The sequence below is a fragment of the Neovison vison genome, chromosome 6 (assembly GCF_020171115.1).
Source record: "Neovison vison isolate M4711 chromosome 6, ASM_NN_V1, whole genome shotgun sequence".
NCBI lineage: Eukaryota > Metazoa > Chordata > Mammalia > Carnivora > Mustelidae > Neogale > Neogale vison.
In genome coordinates, this window is record NC_058096.1 from 214,779,242 (window position 1) to 214,797,837 (window position 18,596).

At 48.4% G+C, this 18,596-nt stretch overlaps 2 protein-coding genes across 2 annotated transcripts in view; one reads left to right on the plus strand and one right to left on the minus strand.

Moving 5' to 3' along the window:
• Positions 1–689: 689 nt before the first annotated feature.
• On the minus strand, positions 690–2,660 carry RLN3 (relaxin 3). The gene is made up of 2 exons (XM_044254047.1): positions 2,464–2,660; positions 690–915 (listed from the first exon to the last, which is right to left on the minus strand). Exons 1-2 carry the CDS (start codon positions 2,658–2,660, stop codon positions 690–692), a joined length of 423 nt encoding a protein of 140 aa, XP_044109982.1.
• Positions 2,661–16,938: 14,278 nt separating this feature from the next.
• RFX1 (regulatory factor X1) overlaps positions 16,939–18,596 on the plus strand; it is a 30,880-nt gene continuing 29,222 nt past the window's right edge. Inside the window, exon 1 of the mRNA XM_044254048.1 lies at positions 16,939–17,130. The gene's annotated coding sequence lies outside the window, so the exon portion shown is untranslated. The remainder of the gene's footprint in view (positions 17,131–18,596) is intronic.

An 18,596-nucleotide genomic window follows, 5' to 3' on the forward strand; every position in this document is an offset into this window, starting at 1 on the left:
GGCTGCGGCCGCGGAAGGGGAGGGGGGACGGCCCGGGGCTTGCTGCAGGGCGCCGCCGAGCGCTGCTTAGACCCGCGGCATCCTCCCTCCCCATGACACACACAGGCACGCCGCCGCGAAGTCCTTTGGAACTTTTATTTTGGGGGTTGAAGAAGGTTCTGATCCTTCCTCCCACTCAGACTCCCACCCCAGGATGTGAAGGAACCCAGGGCTCCCACCACCAGCTCTAGGGTCTCCAGCCTGGGAACCCCAGCAGGTGAAGGGGGAGGGGGAGGAAGGCAGGGTGAAAGGAGTGGGCAAAGGCTGGGATCTGGAGCAGGAGCATAATTTGCTCTGGTCAGGAGACGGTGGCCGCAGTTTGGGCAAGAGAATCAGTGGGGGCAAAGGTCTGGATGAGGGTAGATCGGTTGGGGTAGAGTCGGGGCACCACAGCAGCAGAGAACATGCAGGCCAGGCAAAGAGGTGATATGGCCTGGGGAGAGGTCAGGGGTCAGGGTCAGAGGTTCCCATTTGGCCAGGTAGGTGCAGTTTGCTCAGGGTCAGGATAGGCTGGTCAAAGGTCAGGGTCATTGAGGGGTGACTGTGTCCAAGTGCAAGCACCTGACCTGACTTGCTGATGAATGAATGCATGAGAGGCCAGAGGTGGGTGCCCAGCTGGACCCAGGGCCCCTGGCCGCCCAGTCCCTGGTCTAGCAGAGGCTGCTGATGTCACTCTTACTGCACCCCCACTTGCAGCAGCTGCTGGAGAGACCCGCCACGACATCGCGGCCACCGCGCAGAGCCCCCGGAGCTCCCTGCCAGACGGGTTCACTCCCATAGAAAGCCAGGGGGTTCTTGGTCCGGGCCAACCACTCGCTGGAGGCTACTGCCTCATCCCCCTCACTGTCTGGGTCCGAGTCTGCATCTGGTAAGCGGGAAGATGAAAAGAGTTAGTGCTTGGGACTCAGCTTCTGTCAAACGCACAGTCTGGCTGGCCTAGCTACTTGGATTCTTGTGATGCAGCCTCACAGCCAAAAGTTTTATTCTATTCAGGCCTGGGCTCCAGGTTTGATGCGCAAATTATTCAACCTCACCGAGCTTGCCTTTCCTCTCTTGCCATTTCTCTTCTCCTACTCTTTATTGAGAAACTGATGGTTAAGAACATGTGTTTTGGGGGGCATCTGGGTGGCTCCCATCGGTTAAGCATCCAGCTCTTGATTCTGGCTCAGGTCATGATCTCAGGGTCATGGGTCAAGCCTCACTCGGTGAAGTGGAGTCTCCTTGAGGATTCTGAGGATTCTGAGGATTCTGAGGATTCTCCAGATCTGCCCCTCCCCCCCACTCAGGCTAGTTCTCTCTCTCTCTAAAATCAATAAATAAATCTAAGTTTAAAAAATAATAAAATGGGGCGCTTTAAAAAAAAAAAAAAAAAAAAAGAACGTGTGTTTGGGAGCAGAGCTAAGCACCCATCCAGTCTCTCTGAGTTTACAATCCTGAGCAAATGAATTTACTTCTCTGACTCTCGGTTTCCTCTGCAAAGTGGGGGAGGTAGTAACTCCTGTCTTCTAGAGTTTTTTATGGAGTAGATGAGATAATTAATACCCACAGAAAAGCCTCGAACAGTGTCTGGCATATGAGAAGCACTCAAAAATAGCACTGATATTTATTGAGCACCTACTGTGTGCCAGATACTGCTTTAAAGGATTTAGTGGATTAACTCCTATATTCCTGACAACCCCATGAGGTGGGTGCAGCTGTTATCATCCCCAGTTTCCAGACGAGAACCCCAAGACACCATCTGGTGGACTATCTTACACAAGAAAACCCAGCTATGAAGTTGTAGGGCTGCTACTTGACCCAGGCAGTGTGTCTTCCAGCTCCTGCCCCTCATGAAACAAGGCCCCACGCCCCCCGCTTGAGCTCTGACAGAGACCCCCACCCAGTTTAGACGGTGTCCGAATCTGCTTTGGACTCAGTGTCGTCACTTAACCATCCTGGGAGATTTACAGACTGTGCCTCCTATTTTCAGATAAAAGGGGCTTGGAGAGGGTAATCAACTCGTTAGGAGAGTCACCTGCTAGGTGGCAAAATCTGGCCTTGTGTAGCCCCCTGCTATCTTCCTCAGAGGCTAGAAGGCACTTCAAGGTGGGTTTCTAAATCGCGTCTCCCCTCACACCCCCATCCCCCATCCTAGGAGTTGTGCAAGCAGCAGCCTTCTTCCGTAAGGTAGGCTCACACTGGGCAGGTGCTCCAGAAATAGCAGTGAGTTCTGTGATGGCTAGAGAGTGTGGATGGCTTTCCTCCCCCATCCCAGCTCCGTTAACTGGCTCCCCTCACCTCTGCCCAGCTTTGAGGCCTGGGCAAGTTTCCCCAGTTGCATGTAGTAGGACAGGACTCTTCTGCCCCGTCCCTGGCTCTTTGGACCATCCCGTGTTCCATCCACTGTCCACCCACCCCCTCCCCCCACCCCCTCCCTTCGCAGCCTCACCTGCAGCTTCAGAGGCCAGGATGTCCGACCGTCTCCACCGGGAGCCCCCGCAGGTGAAGATGACTGCCCGGATGAATTCCCTGCCGCAGAGCTTCACCCCGTAGGGCGATGCTCGGGCCTCAGACGTCAGCCACAGCTCCCCAGCCAGCACCCACACAGTTAGCAGCAGCAACAGCAGCGGGCGCTTGGCCATGCTGGACAGGACACCTGTGACTCTGGGGCACAGCGAGGCACTTCCCTGGGTGTCTGTGTCTCTGCTGCCTCCTGGCCCCCCCATTTATACATACTGGCTCTCCCCACCCATCATGGAGAAGGAAAGTGACCTCCTTTATCTCCTTCAGCAGAGGGGATGAGGGCATGGCCCCCCCACCCCGACCTTTCCCGTTTCCAGGACCGAGCGATAACCTTTAACCATGGATGGAGTGACGTGGTCCAGCTCACTGTCATCTTCAACAGAGAGGCGAGAAGGTCTCAGTTCAGCAGAGACCAGGAATCCAGACCCCACCACACTGGAAGACAGGACACAGCCAGACACCCCCCCATAGGGCAGGACCTCCTCTATGAATAATATCAACAATGATAATGAGCATTTCCAAAGTATGGGCTGTGCTGCAAGGCCAGGCACCTCTCGAAGTATTTTATATCTACTCGATTCTTCCAATAACCTCTGATATGGTTCTCAAATTTGAGCAAGCCTCTTAATCTCCTGAAGGGCTTGTTAAAACCCTATTTTAAAAGAGTGCTTTAACCTCTTGGGCCCTATTTACAGAGCATTTGAGAATCTGCATTTGCAACACATTTCCAATCCTTGCTGGTACTGTGGTGGTCCAGAAACCATGCTTTTGAGAGCCACTGGACTCGGAGATTAGGACTAAGATTATTCCCATATTACAGGCAAGGAAACCGAGGCACAGAGCGGTGCTAGAAGGTGCCCAGGCTCAGCTAGTAAGGGGGGCAGGGAGTGGAGATGCAGATTCCAAAAGAGCCATCTGGCTCCAGAATCCATGCCCTCTAACGGAAAGTTTTAAGGATTAAAAAATACTATTATGGAGACAGAGTTTCAATTTTGCAAGATGAAAAGTGTTCTAGAGATGGATGGTGAATGTGCTTGATGTCACTGGGTTTTAAAAATGGTTAAGATGGCAAATTCTATGTGTATTTCTACCACAATTAAAAAATAATAATTTGGGGGTGCCTGGGTGGCTCAATGGTTAAGCATCTGCCTTCGGCTCAGGTCATGATTCCAGGGTCTGGGATTAGAGCCCTGCATCGGGCTCCCTGCTCAGTGAAGCCTGCTTCTACCTCTCTCTATGCCCTTGCTTGTGTTCCCTCTCTTGCTGTGTGTCTCTTTGTCAAATAAATAAATAAAATCTTTTAAAAATTTTTTTTAAAAATGATAATAATAATTTTTATATGCTTAATTAATGTACATAGAGAAGCTGTGATGTGCTGGGAAATGTTTACAAATGGGTTCTCCAGACAAAAGAAAAAAAAAAAAAAGACCCTGATTTGTAGCAGATGTTGATTTGATTTCTGGTCAATTTCAAGCTCAATGGGATGTCAGTGTGGTCACCAAAGTCCTGAAAAGTTCACCATCAGTTCTCACAAGTTGGAGCAGGCTGGCTCCAGGACACCACACGAACGTAAAATTTAAGGAATCATAAACAGGACACCCACGATAGCATCACTCAGGTCCGGAAGTAGGAAGTTGCCAGGAGCATAGACACCCCCTGCTGCGTATCCTCTCTGCTCACAACCCCGCCCTCCCCCCCCCCCACCGGAGGTAGCCACCATCCTGCCTTCCCGTCATCACTACTTTGCTTTTCGGTACAATTCTAACACTCACGGGAGGGGGGGGGTGTTACCTGAGACAGATAGTTCTTTGTCTCCTTTTCTTTCCTTTTTTGATTTCCTTTTGTATTCTAACAATTTGAACTTTTGGTCAAAGTAGGACTACACCTAAGGAAAAATGCACCAATTATAAGGGGACACCTGGAAGAATTTTCACAAACCAAACAGACTTTGAAACCATGACTCGGGTCCAGAAAACATTTCCAGCCTCCCACCAAGACAGAGGAATTAATCTTGACCTTTTGGGAAGGGAGCATTTTAGAAGAATTTGTGGACATAGGTTAAAAGTGTAGTAATTGAGAAATGTTTGGGATGAAACATTTTAAGGCTATGAGAAGATTCTGTTTCCCTTAATTTTATTATTTTTTAAAGATTTTTAAAAATTTATGTATTTGACACAGAGAGAGAGAGAGAAAGAGAGAGATCACAAGTAGGCAGAGGGGCTGGCAACGAGAGAGGGGGAGCAGGCTCCCCGCTGAGCAGAGAGCCTGATGCGGGGCTCCATCCCAGGACCCTGGGATCATGACCTGAGCCAAAGGCAGAGGCTTTAACCCCCTGAGCCACCCAGGTGCCCCTATTTTATTATTTTTTTAAGAGTTAATTTTTTTTTCTTTTGAGAGAGAGAGTTCACAGGCACAGTGGGGAGGGAGGAGGCACAGAGGTTGAGGGAAGGAGAGAGGACCCCAAGCAGATTCCCTGATGAGTGGGAGCTGACACAGCTGGATCCCACAACCCTAAGATCATGACCTGAGCTGAAATCAAGAAGCAGACCTTTAACGTACTTCCCCACCCAGGTGTCCCAATCCCATTTCCATTTAAAGTCTACCCACTGATTTTAGCATTCTGAGGGGACTGTGTGTATAGAAATTATTCCCATACTGTCTGTTTTGTTTATTAGTAATTTTCCATTGCCCCATTACTTCTACATGTACCATTATTTATGATTTGGACTTCTGGAAGGAAGAGCTGTTCTGTCTCCAATTATTTGTTTATCCAGTCATTTATTTATGCCAGTATGGACTTGTAAACAGTTATTGTATCCTTTGGATTATAATGCAACACTATTGTTATTTATTTTGTTGCCCAAATTGTTCCAGCTGTGGCCACTGGGAGCTCTTTCAATTGTCCCTTGCTCTAAGCATTTCATTTCATGCAATGTACTTTTGACATGACTCCACAGTATTTGTCTGATTTTGTTTTTTAGATTTTTAGTGCTTCTTATTGTCTGGCACAATGAGAAATATGGGGCTTGCCTTGTGTTTTCCCTGTCCCAGTCCTAGCTAGAATCAGCCACTTTCCCAAAGAGTCTGGATTCCCTTTATTGGAGAATGGCACTGAAAAGTCAAGATTGGGGTGCTGGCTGTGCTCATCACTATTGGGGATGGGGGATGGGGTGGGCAGGGCATTGTTTTTAGGTCCTCTCAGCTAATAGTGTTCTTTTTTTGGGGGGGGTAGGGAGCCCTGGGTGGCTCAGTTAGTTAAGCGTCTGCCTTCAGCTCAGGTCCTGATTGCGGGATCCTGGGATCAAGTCCTGCATCAGGTTTCCTGTTCAGCGGGGAGTCTGCTCCTCTCTCTCTCTCTCTCTCTCTGCTCCTCCATCCCCTGGCCTGTGCTCTCTCCTCTCTCAATCACTCGCTCTCTCAATTGAATAAATAAAATATATATTTTTAAAAAGATTTTAGTTATTTATTTGACAGAGATCAGAAGTAGGCAGAGAAGCAGGCAGAGAGAGGAGGAATCAGGCTCCCTGCCTAGCAGAGAGCCCGATGTGGGGCTCGATCCCAGGACCCTAGGATCACGACCTGAGCCAAAGGCAGAGGCCCCAACCCACTGAGCCACCCAGGCGCCCCAATAAATAAAATATTTTAAAAAATAAAAATAAGGGACGTCTGGATGGCTCAGTTGCCTTCTGCTCAGGTTGTAATCTCAGGGTCCTGGGACTGAGTCCCATGTCACATTCCTTGGTCAGCAGGGATCCTGCTTCTCCCTCTACCTGCCACTCCCCCTGCTTGTGCTCACTCTCTCTGACAAATAAATAAATAAAATCTTTAAAAAATAACAATAATAAAAATACTGAAATAAGGGCACCTGGGTGGCTCAGTGGGTTAAGTGTCTAACTCTTGGTCATGATCTCAGGGTCATGAGATAGAGCCCCACTTTGGGGAGTTCAGCAAGGAGTCTGCTTGTCCCTCTCCCTCTGCTTCTCCCCCTGCTTGTGCATGCTCTTTCTCTCAAATAAATAAAATCTAAATAAAATAAAATATTGGGATAAAATTCCTATACATAAAATTAACCACTTCAGTGCTATTTGTATGCATGTGTTTATTTTTTTTAAAGATTTTTTATTTTTTTATTATTTTATTTTTTTATTTGACAGGAGAGATCACAAGTAGGCAGAGAGGCAGGCAGAGAGAGAGGAAGGGAAGCAGGCCCCCTGCTGAGCAGAGAGCCCGATGCGGGACTCGATCCCAGGACCCTGAGATCATGACCTGAGCTGAAGGCAGAGGCTTTAACCCACTGAGCCACACAGATGCCCCCTGATAGTTATAATGTGGATGAACCCTGAAAACAGTACATCTAGTGAAAGAAGCCAGAGCCAGAAGGTCCCATATTACATGATTCTGTTGATCTAAAATGACCCAAAACAGGCACATCCATAGAGACAGAAAGCCCACTGGTGGTTGCTGGTGGAGGCTGGGAGGACAGAATGGGGAGTAATCACCACTGGGTATAACTTGGGGGGTGAAGATGTTTTGGACAGAGGTAGTGTGGGTACAACATCGTGAATATACTCTATGTGACCGAATTGTTCGCTTTAACACAGTTAATTTTATGTTTATCAGTTTCAGCCCAACTTAAATAAACAACAATAGGGGCTCTGGCGATGGGCTGAGCTGGGCTGGAATTCCATCTCTGCCTCTTTCCTGCTGGGTGACCATAGGCAAGTCACTTAACCTCTCTCTCCCTTGGTTTTCTCACTTGTTAAGTAGGAAAGAATCAATGAGACCATCTTAAAACCCTCTGTGGCAGGCAGTAAGTGCTGTTTAAATGTCATTTCTTCCTGACACGTACCCTTTGGATTCAAAGTTTATTCCGTTGTCCTTTTCCTTATGACAAACTCCTGGCCTTATCTGCCCCTTGTGGTGTCTTGGGCCAAGGCGATGCGCCAGAAGGCAGGAGTCATATCTGATCGTATTGATTTGAAAGGGCTGATGAATAATAGACTCCCCTCCACCTCCTCTTCTCCTGGCGACCCTCCAGAGGTGTACCCTCCTGCCCTTTTCTCCATATCCCCAGTGCCTAGCTCACAGGCTGGGAAAGGTCACGCCAGGAAGTAATGGCGGCTTGTCTGATTGTGACTGACAGGCCCAGAATGGGAAGGCTGTTCTGTGCCTCACACAGAGTCCGAGTTTTGAGCCCAATAGAGCTGCATTCAAATTCCAGCTCCCGGGGGTCATGGGTGGCTCAGTGGGTTAAGCCTCTTGCCTTTGTCTCAGGTCACAATCTCAGGGTCCTGGGATCGAATCCCGCATTGGGCTCTCTGCTCAACAGGAAGCCTGCTTCCCCATCTCTCTCCGCCTGCCTCTCTGCCTACTTGTGATGTCTCTCTGTCAAATAAATAAATAAAATCTTAAAAAAAAAATTCCAGGGGCACCTGGGTGGCTCAGTGGGTTAAAGCCTCTGCTTTTGGCTCAGGTCGTGATCCCAGGGTCCTGGGTTCGAGCCCCGCATCGGGCTCTCTGCTCAGCGGGGAGCCTGTTTCCCCTCTCTCTCTGCCTGCCTCTCTGCCTACTTGTGATCTCTGCCAAATAAATAAATAAAATCTTAAAAAAAATTCCAGTTCCCCTGTGACTTTGAGCCAGGCATGGCACTTCTCTGAGTTCATTGGGAAGATGGAGTTAATAAGCACATGTCCTTCACGGGCCTGTTCGGGGACTTCGGTGACATTTTTGCAAAGCGCTCAGCTCCACGCATAGCACACACTGAAATGCAGTGGATTGCATGTGACCCGCAGAAAGATAGCTCTGTCTGCTCACCCTCGGGAACTTGGAACATGATATTATTTGGGAAAAGGGTCTTTGCATATATAATTAAGGACTTAGAGATGAGATCCTCCTGGATTATCTGGTTGGACCCTAAATCCAAGGACAGGTGCTGAAGACAAACAGAAGAGTCAAGGCCATGGGAAGACAGAGGCAGAGATTGGAATGATGTACATGAAGAAGCCAAGTCATGTCTGGAGCCACCAGAGGCTGGAAGAGACATGGAAGGATCTTGCCCTAGAGATGGAGGGAGCATGGCCTTGCTAACAGCTTGATTTCAGACTTCCAGGCTCTAGAACTGTAAGAGAATAAATTTCTGTTTTTGTAAGCCACCCAATACAGTGGCAAACTGTAACAGCAGCTGTAAGAAACTAATACATAAGAATCAGGGGGGCGCCTAGGTGGCTCAGTCGGTGGAACATCTGCCTTTGGCTCAAGTCATGATGTTGGGGTTCTGGGATTGAGCCCTGCACTGGGCTCCCTGTCCAGTGGGGAGTCTGTTTCTCTCTCTCCCTCTGTCCTCTGGCTCATGCTCTCTCTCTCATGCTCTCTCTATCCCAAATAAATGAATAAAATCTTAAAAAAAAAAAAAAAGAAGAATCTGGAAATGTTATATGCTCCCAATATTATTATTATTATTTTCATCATTATTGTTTTCAGTCAGCATAAAAATGCACCCAACTTTTACCAATCCCAAACAAAGCCACTCTCTCCAAAGTTCTTAACTAATCCTATTTCTGAATGGTCAGTACATTCTGGTGCATCAAGAAACAAAAAGTGTGGGGCTCCTGGGTGGCTCAGTCATTAAGCGTCTGCCTTAGGCTCAGGTCATGATCCCCTAGTCTTGGGATCAAGCCCCGCACTAGGCTCCCTGCTTGGCAGGAAGCCTGCTTCTCCCTCTCCCAGTTCCTCTACTCATGTTCCTACTCTCGTTGTATCTCTCTCTGTCAGATAAATAAAAAAAAAAAAAAAAGAAAGAAACAAAAAGTATAAGAATGTTTATGCTGCAATATCTCCTTCCCAATCTCAGACCCTTCCTTTCCCCTCCAGGTAACCCACTGCTCTTGATTTCCTGAGTATCTTTCTTTTCTTCTTCTTCTTTAAAACACACACACACACACACACACACACACACACACACACACTTATTTATTTATTTATTTATATTAATAAATTATTATTTTTTAATATATTTATCTGACAGAGAAAAAGAGCACAAGCAGGAGGAGAAGCAAAGGGAAAGGAACACACTGACTCCCCACTGAGCAGGGAGCCCCACACAGGACTTGATCCCAGGACCCTGAGACCTAGACATGAGCCTAGGTCAGATGCTTAACCAACTGAGCCACCCAGGGGTTCCAGATTTATTTGTTTATTTATTTATTTATTTATTTGAGAAAGCGAGATCACAAGTAGGCAGAGAGGCAGGCAGAGAGAGAGGGGGAAGCAGGCTTCCCCAGGGAGCCTGATGCGGGACTTGATCCCAGGACCCCGAGATCATGACCTGAGCCGAAGGCAGAGGCTTACCCTACTGAGCCACACAGGGGTCCCTAATTTACTTATTTTAGAGAGACAGAGACAGAGTTCTCATGTGGAGGGAGAGGCAGAAGGAAAGAGAGGGAGAGAATTCTCAAGCAGACTCCTTGTCGAGCTCAAAGCCAGATGCGGAGCTCAGTCCCCAAACCCGGAGATCATTATCTGAGCTGAATTCAGGAGTCAGCTGCTTAACCAACTGGGCTCCCCAGGCGCCCCCTGAGTATCTTTTCAGAATTTCTATGCACCTGTACAAACAAATACGAATATAGGTTCTTATCCGCCCCCCCCCACACCTGTCTTTACATAATTTGGAGCATTTAAAATTGTTTGTTGTAAAATATGTATAACATAAAATATATCACTTTAACCCATTTTAAGTGTCTCACTCAGTAGCATTAAATACATCACATGTATAGTGTGCAGCCGTCACCACCATCCACCTTCAGAGGTCTTTGTCTTCCCAAACTGAAACTCTGTCCCCACTAAATACTAACTCCCCATTTCCCCCACACTTCCGCTCAGCCCCTGATGCCCACCATCCTCCCTTTCTGTCTCTGGATTTGCCTATTCTATTTACCTTGTGTATTTAGACTCATATGGTATTTGTCCTTTAGTGTCTGTCTTCTTGCAGTTAGAACAATGTTTTCGAGTTCATCCACGTGCAATTTCAATCCAAGGTAGCTTGCTTCACACACTCTGCTACACCTTGCTTCCCCCACCCCCTGGCCACTTAATAAATGCAGGAGATCTCATCTTATCAAAATTCTTTTCAGGGGTACCTGGATGGCTCAGTCAGTTCAGCATCTAACCCTTGATTTTGGCTCAGGTCATGAGCTTAGGGTTGTACCTAAGTTGGTACTCAGTACCTTTTGGCTCAGTACCTGAGCTTAGGGTTGTACCTGGTTGTACCCTGTATCTGGGTCCACGCTGGTCCTGCTTAAGATTCTTCCTCTCCCTCTGCTCCACCCCAACTTATAAAAAAAATAAATAAATAAAACTCTCTCTGTACACTTTGTTATTTTTCTACAGCTACATAGTATTCTGCTGTGTGGATGCCCCCTAGTTAATTTCACTCCCAGAGATGGACATTTTCCCATCCATTTGTTTTTAAGCTAACACTGCAGTGAAAAACTTTGTAGACACATCAGTTCACACATATGTGAGTGTATCAGTGGAAAAATTCCCCAGTGTGAGATTTCGGGCTTGAAGAATATATGTATTTATGCTTTTTAAAAATCTCATTTATTTTTTATTTTTACTTATTAAAAAAATTTTATCTATCTATTTGAGGGAGACAGAGAGAGAAAATGTGGGGGTGGGGGGGTCAGAGGGAGAAGCAGACTCCCCATTGAGCATGGAGCCAGACGCGGGGCTTGATCTGGAACCCCAGGACCACAGCCTGAGCCAAAGGCAGATGCTTAACCAACTGAGCCACTCAGGAGCACTGTGCTTTTTTTTTTTTTTTTTTTTTTTTTTAAGATTTATTTATTTGAGAGAGTGAGAGCAAGGGGAGGGGTAGAGGCAGAGAGAGAATCTCAACCAGATCCCCTGCTGACCTTGGAGCCCAAAGTGGGGCTCGACCTCATGACCCTGAGAGCATGACCTGAGCCGAAATCAAGAGTCCAAGGCTTTACTGACTGAGCCATTCAGTCGCCCCTGTGTATTTGTGCTTTTTATAGACATTTCAAATTTTCCCTTTGGGGGATACATTAATTCCCACTCCTTCTGGCAACTAAGGAGACTTTTGTTTCTCTATAGCCTCATTGACAGAGTGTATCAATCTTTGGATTTTTGCCAGTATAAAGGATGGAAAATGGTATGTCAGAATGGAGAATATTTACATTTCTCTTCCACAAGTGCCATGGAACATATTCCATATGTTCCAGAACTATTATCATTTTCTCTTTCCTCTCTGGCCACCTTCTTTATCCATTATTTTTTGGGTTGTTGATCTTTTTCTTCTTGATTTCGAGGGGTTCTTTATATATGAAGGATATTTACTGTCTGGTTGTAAAATGAATTGTAAATATTTTTCTCAATTTGCCCTTTCTCCATACTTTTATATTAATGAACACTAACATTTATTAAGGATTTGATGGGTGCCTGGTTTTGTGCTAGGTGTTTTAAACACACTATCTCATTTCAACCTTATGACATCAGTTTTTATCTCTAAATACCATTGCATACCTTTCTGGAAAATAAGGATATTTACACAAAGACAAATGTACAATCATTATTCACTATCATCTTATACCACACACATATTTCAAGTTTCCCTGAGTCTCTGAAACATCTTTTCAGGATTGATTTAGAGCAGCCCAGGTCAATAGAACTTTCTACAATCATGGGAGTGTTCTATATCTGTGCTTTCCAACATGGTAGCCACAGGGTACATGTGGTTATTGGGTGCTTGAAATGAGTTCGGGAGGAATAAGGAACTAAATTGTTCATTGCATTTTTACTTCAGTTACTTTTAGTTTTAATAACCACACGGAAAATCATAGGTCAATATCCCTGACGAATACAGGTGCAAAAATCCTCACCAAAATATTAGTGAACCAAACTCAACAATACATTTAAAGGATCGCACACCATGATTAAGAGGGATTTATTCCAGGGATGCTAGAACGGCTCAGTATCTGCAAATCAATGTGATACACCACATTAACAAAATGATAAAAGTCATATGATCATCTCTATAGATGCAGAAAAGCATTTGACAAAATTCAATATATTTTCATGATGAAAACTCTCAACAGACTGGGCACAGAGGGAAAACAGCTCAACATGATAAAGGCCATCTTTGACAAGCCCACAGCAGACATCATACTCACTGGTGAAACACTGGAAGCTTTTCTTCTAACATAGGAACAAGAGAAGGGTACCTGTTGCCATTACTTTTATTCAACACAGTACTGGAAATGTTAGCCAGAGCCATTTGGCAAGAGAGGGAGGGTGCTCCTGGCGTCTCATGGTGGCCAGGATACTGCCCAGTATCCTATGATGCAGAGGACAGTCCCTCGCCACAAAGAGCAATTTAGCCGTGGAATATCCCCACTCCTTTTTTCTGGGACTGACTTATTGAAGAGACAGCCCACCCTCTGCTCTGGATTTATCTGTTGCTTCCTGATGTTTTCTTTTGCTTTTTGTTTTTTTGTTGTTGGTTTTGTCTTAAGATTTTATTTATTTTAGAGGAGCAGGGAGGGGCAAAGGGAGAGGGACGAATAATCTCAAACTCCTTGCTGAGCTCAGAGCCGGACAAGGGGCTTGATCCCATGACCCCCAGATCATGACCAGAACCAAAACCAAGAGTCAGATGCCCTATAGACTGAGCCACCCAGGGCCCCCTGATGTGGACATTTGTCTCTCTTCTTTCCATTTTGTGCAAACTGGATGTTAGGTTGAGAGACTTAATCAGAGTCAGGTTTAACATTTTGGCAAGATGTGTCATAGGGGAAACTGTGAACTTACTTCTGAGGCCACAGGTCCCTTTCCTGTGGTGCAGAGCTTCATTGCAACTAGCGCTGGTGACAGTCTGGCTTCCGTGATGAAGTCCACTCTTCTATATCCAGCAAGCCACCCGGCACCCGGTGTGCGTTTTGTTCCCTATCATCCCTTCACCTGACCCTTTATAATGCCCACTGATGATCACTGCCAAAATCACTAATTTTCTCAACTTTTGCAAAATGGAGATTTTTCTTTTTTAAAATTATTTATTTATTTATTGGGGCACCTGGGTGGCTTAGTGGGTTAAAGCTTCTGCCTTTGGCTCTGGTCATGATCCCAAGGTCCTGGGATGGAGCCCTGCATTGGGCTCTCTGCTTGGCGGGGGGGGGGGGGGCTCCCTTCCTCTCTCTCTGCCTACTTGTGATTTGTCTGTTGAATAAATAAAATCTTAAAAATATATATTTTTTATGACAAAAATAGCGAGGGGGGGAACACAAGCACTGGAGAGCTGGAGAGGGAGAAGCAGACTCCCCACCAAGCAGGGAGCCCGATGTGGGGCTCAATCCCAGGACCCTGGGATCATGACTCGAGCCAAAGGCAGACGCTTAACCAACTGAGTCACCCAGGTGCTCCAGAAAATGGGGATTTTTCTAATTCTCCCATTCCTCCTAAATTTTTAAGCTGGCATTCTTCTTGGGCTGTTAGTGACCACTACAGCTAACACTGGGGAGGCAAGACCATCCTTAATCCCTTACTTTTAAGTACCAGTGTGTCTGAAAGGCGTTGGTCAAACAGCCACTTCCAATAGTATAATGTGTGTAGTACGTGTTTTTAACTTTCAAATTGGAGCATAACGTACATAAAGTGCACAGATATTTTAAATGATTTTATTTTTATTTACTTGAGAAAGAGAGTGCGAGCAAGGGGAGGAGCAGAGGGAGAGGGACAGGCACACTCCACACTGAGTGCAGAGTCCTACACAGAGCCTGATTTCACGACCCTGAGATCATGACCTGAGCTGAAATCAAAAGTCAGATGCTTAACTCACTGAGCCACCCAGGTGCCCCAAGTACACAGTCTTTGAATGGAGAGCTCAGGGCATCTTTATATACCCATGCAAGTACTATCAGATTAAAAAAAAAAATTAGAACATTTCTAGCCCACACTGTCTTCCCTGCCACAAAGGCTTATGATGAATATTTGTGATTGAAGAAATAATTTTCAGGCTTGGCTGTGCCCACCTTGGGGCTTAGGGATGCCAGAAAGGTGGGGAAATGGGGGGGAGGTGGAAATAGGGCTTCTAGTCCCCATTCCCCACAGGACTGGCCCCGGGACCTCCGCCTGTGGCGCAGCTGCAGGGCTGAGTGACTCGCTCTGCCAGCTCGGATTTATCCTGGACACCTTATGCCTGGAAGTTTCATGAATTCTTGGGGGAACTTGTCAGGGCTGGGGCTCAGCCAGTGTTTCCAGGCAGGTTGGGACTGCTGCTGCATCGCTTCTTCCTTCGAGGTTCATATCCAGGGGCATGAAAGCACGTTGGAAAGTCCCAGAAAAGGAGACAGGCTGTCTGGGCTCTGCTGCCTCCAGTCCTGTGATCCCAAGGGAGCACCTTCCCCCTCTGAGATGCTGCTTGCTTACCCAGCTAGTTTGGGGGGGGGTAATATTCCACTTTGCTGAGTTGTTGGGAGGATATCTGAGAAGTCATCTGGCTACCTGTATTTCTCTGACTTCACCTCTGACCACTTTTCTCTTTGCTCATTCTCCCCCAGCCAGATGTTTGTTCCTTCCCTGCCTGGCTTTTGCCTCTGCAGTTCCCTCCAACTTTATGGGGCTTGCTTCTCACTACTCACGCTCAGTTTGCTTGACCCCTCCTCTGGGGACACAGGCTACAGCACGGACTCTCACTCCTCCCCAAATCGTCTTATGGTGCTCTTACAGCCCGCAGAAACGTATCTCATGTATTAATTTCACTAATGATTGTGTCTCCCCTGGTAGAATGCAAGGTCTAATGATCTGTCTGCTTTCTTTACTTTTACAGCCCGGGCCTTGCACACAGGAAGTGTGGAATTGGTTGAACCACAAAACAAGCTCGGAGATAGACACACTTTGTCTCATTGTCACACAGCCGAAGTCGAATTAGAACCATGGGCTCTGAGTCTTTGCTTTTATTTTCCCCACCGCTTCTGGTGGAGACGAGGGCGCAAAATTTGAAGAGCGGGACACCAAAACCCTCACTTATCAAGATAATATTTTGAAAAATCAAAATTAAAGCAAAAAAATTCAATGATTAAAATACGTTTTTGTTTTTAAAAAAGTAAAAGACAAGATCCGATCCTGCACTTGCATGACTCACCTTACCTTAATCTCAGTCCTGGCGGATCTTACCTTTATTTAAAATTTCGGTATTTTGCTCTTCATGGATTTTTTTCCCATTAATTTTGATACTTAAAAAATACTGGGAAAGAATAGTGGATTAGAATGTCATTTATCTTGAGTTTTGGCGCCCGAGGCGCGCTCACCCTAATCTTAACCCGCTTCTGTCTCTTCTCGCCGGCGGAAACGGAGGCGAGGAGGACGGTGTTGGGGAGCGCCATGGGGTGGGGGCTGTGGTGTGGAGCCGGGAAGGGCAACCGGAGCTCCCCCCCGGAGGGGCTGGGTGCCGACCTTTGCTTATCGCCCTCGATAGAAGCCTCTAATTAAATCCACCGCCTGCGGGAGACCTTTCCCAGGGTCCTCCGCACCGCCTGCGGGGCCGAGATAGCCGCGGCTGTCGGGGCAGCTGTGACCTTTCCCGGCTGGAGAGGGCGGGGAAGCGCGAGCAGGCGCGGAGGCCGGGTCTAGACAGAGGTGGCCGCGGGTGGGGCGGCGGGGGAAGTTTGCTCAGGGGACGGGATCTGGGACCGAACCCCACCTTGGTTCCCCACGACCATCCCACCGCCAGAGGGCAATGAGGGTAGGGTGAGAGCTCCCAGTGACGTCATCGAACCCCCTAGCCCGGCCCCCGCAGCTGACGTCACAGAAGAACAGGACACGTCACCATATTCCTCCCGCGACGTAAGCGCGCGATGCCAGGAACTGACCCGCCGGGGAAGCGAGCAGTCTGAAGGAAGAAAGCTTTCCTTTCTCGCCTTTTACAGTTGGTAAGGCGTTTAAAGTACGCAGAGCGGACTACCATTCCCAGTTGGCCTTGCGTAGCGCGCATGCGCACGGCTCCCAGCCAGGGAGCGCGGCAAACCTTTGGAAAAGACTGACGTCCCCTTAGGGGAAACATAAGGCAGGTTTTACAGCCGCAAACCAATCCCTACCTCACAGACCCCACCCCTTTATTCTTAGGCCGCGGCTTCCTTGCGGGAGTGACGGGTTCTCCTGCCTTTGAGGGCTCAGTTTTCTTTGATGGACATGCACACCGATGAATCAGAGCGCTGAGAAGTCGAGAGTGTGTTGAAAAGCGTGACTTGGGACCAATAGTTTAGGAGCAGGACCTAGCCCCGTCCAATCACTTCTCTCGGCGCCGCCAATCACCCGGGACTCCGCCCCCGCCAGTGACGTGTGTAGGGTGGGTAGCAACAGTTGCCCCGGTGAGGGAAACGGAGGCGCCATAGCCACGGTAGTCGTGGCGACCAAGCAACCCGGCAACGCGAGTCAACAACAACAACCGCCCGGCCGACCCCCACCCCCACCCCCCCCACCCGGCCCAGGGACCCCGGCACGTTCCGTCCCCCTCCCAACATCGCCTCCGAGACCTCTGGAAAGCCCTTCTGCGGACAGAAGTAGGAAGAAGCCGAGGTAACCGGGGCGGCCCCAGGGTGGCGGGCCGGGCCAGGGACGGCGGCGGGGCCCAGGCGGCGGGTGTCGCTATAATCATAGTCCGGGGGGAAGGGGCGGTCGGTCAAAATGGCGGCGGCGACTGTCGGGGCCGTGGGGGAGGGGGCCGGGGCCCGGCTGGGGCGACACCACCCGCCCCTGGGGTCCGGGGCCCAGCCCCCGCAAGGGGCGGGCGCTAGCAGGCCGGCGGCGAGTGGAGGTCGGCGGGACGGGGCGGGGGGCTTTTATATGTTGGGAGGTGCGAAGAGGCGGGCCTGGGGAGGCTGGGCCAATGGGAGCGAGGGAGGGGCGAGGCGGGGCCGAGGTGAGTGGGCGGGACCAGGTCGTAGGTGTGGGCGGGGCCGACGGGTTCCGGGGGTTGGGGGGAACCGGGTGCGGCAGCTGCCGCCTGGGCCTTACAGCGTGCCAAAGGGATGGGAGGCCACCTGTGCCGCGTCGCTTTAGAATCCCCCCTCCTCTTGCCCAGTCATTCCCAGTACACAGTGTATGCCACATCTCAGGCCTCAGTTTTCCATCCTGTGAAGTGGGGAGAATCGTTGCTGAGGTCCCTTTTCTGCATTTCAGGGACTCCTGACTCCTTTCAGAAATTTCTTTAGGGCTCATCTTTGAACTTTTACCCCATGTGCTGTTTTTGAATGTGGTTTGAAAGAACTGTTAGCTAATCTTAATTTCAAACACTGCTGTCCGCTCATAAATCTGCCTTCTCTCTGAGAGAAGGCAAAGGGGAACAAAGTTTCATGGAGAAGCTGTGGGCTAGAAATATGGCTTTAGCCGGGAGGATTTAGTTTGCAGAAATCGGAGCCCATGGCAGGGAGGAGTGATCTCGGGTGACTGAGACAGCACAGAAACTTGAATGCTTCTCCGTGGGCTGTGCTCTTAGGTCTGGTGTCCCTGAGCAGAGGATTTGTTTTCTGGAGCTGGGTTGATTTCTAACCATTCTACCCATCAAGGTCTCCCCTTCTGGGGATGGTTAGCAAATGGCGCCGAGGAAGTTTCTTAGATTTCTTAAACTGCTTCTCTTGGCCAGACACATGTTTTTGTGTCAGTCAAGTTGGTGTCAACCGGGTCACATGTCACTGAGGAGGTACCAGCCTCCAGAGCCACGTGGGCAGGCGCAGGACATCAAGATCAGAGGGAAAGGGAAGTGTTCCATGTTTGTTACAGGAGAATCTGAGCGACTGCTTTGCCGGGCAACAGGATCTGCCAGCTTGAGGAAGAGTTTATTTTTTTCAAACAGCCAGCTGGGCCAAGTCCACTTTGCTTGTTCTCTGTCTTGCTTTGGAGCTTGGCATCAGCAGAGCAGAGTGGTGGTGTGCAAATTTCAGCCTTTTTCTTTTAAAATCATTAAACTTCAAGGAGAAGAATTATTTCAGGCTCTCCTAAAGCTTTCCCTCAAGAATTTGAGATAAGGTTGCGCGGGGGAGCGT

What these genes read in the sequence shown, in the direction of transcription:
- RLN3 (XM_044254047.1), bottom strand. Translation starts at nt 2,660, where the DNA reads ATGGCCAAGCGCCCGCTGCTGTTGCTGCTGCTAACTGTGTGGGTGCTG. An exon ending in GCCTCTGAAGCTGCAGGTGA is followed by an intron (nt 916 to 2,463) that starts GGCTGCGAAGGG and finishes CTTTTCATCTTC; the next exon opens with CCGCTTACCAGATGCAGACT.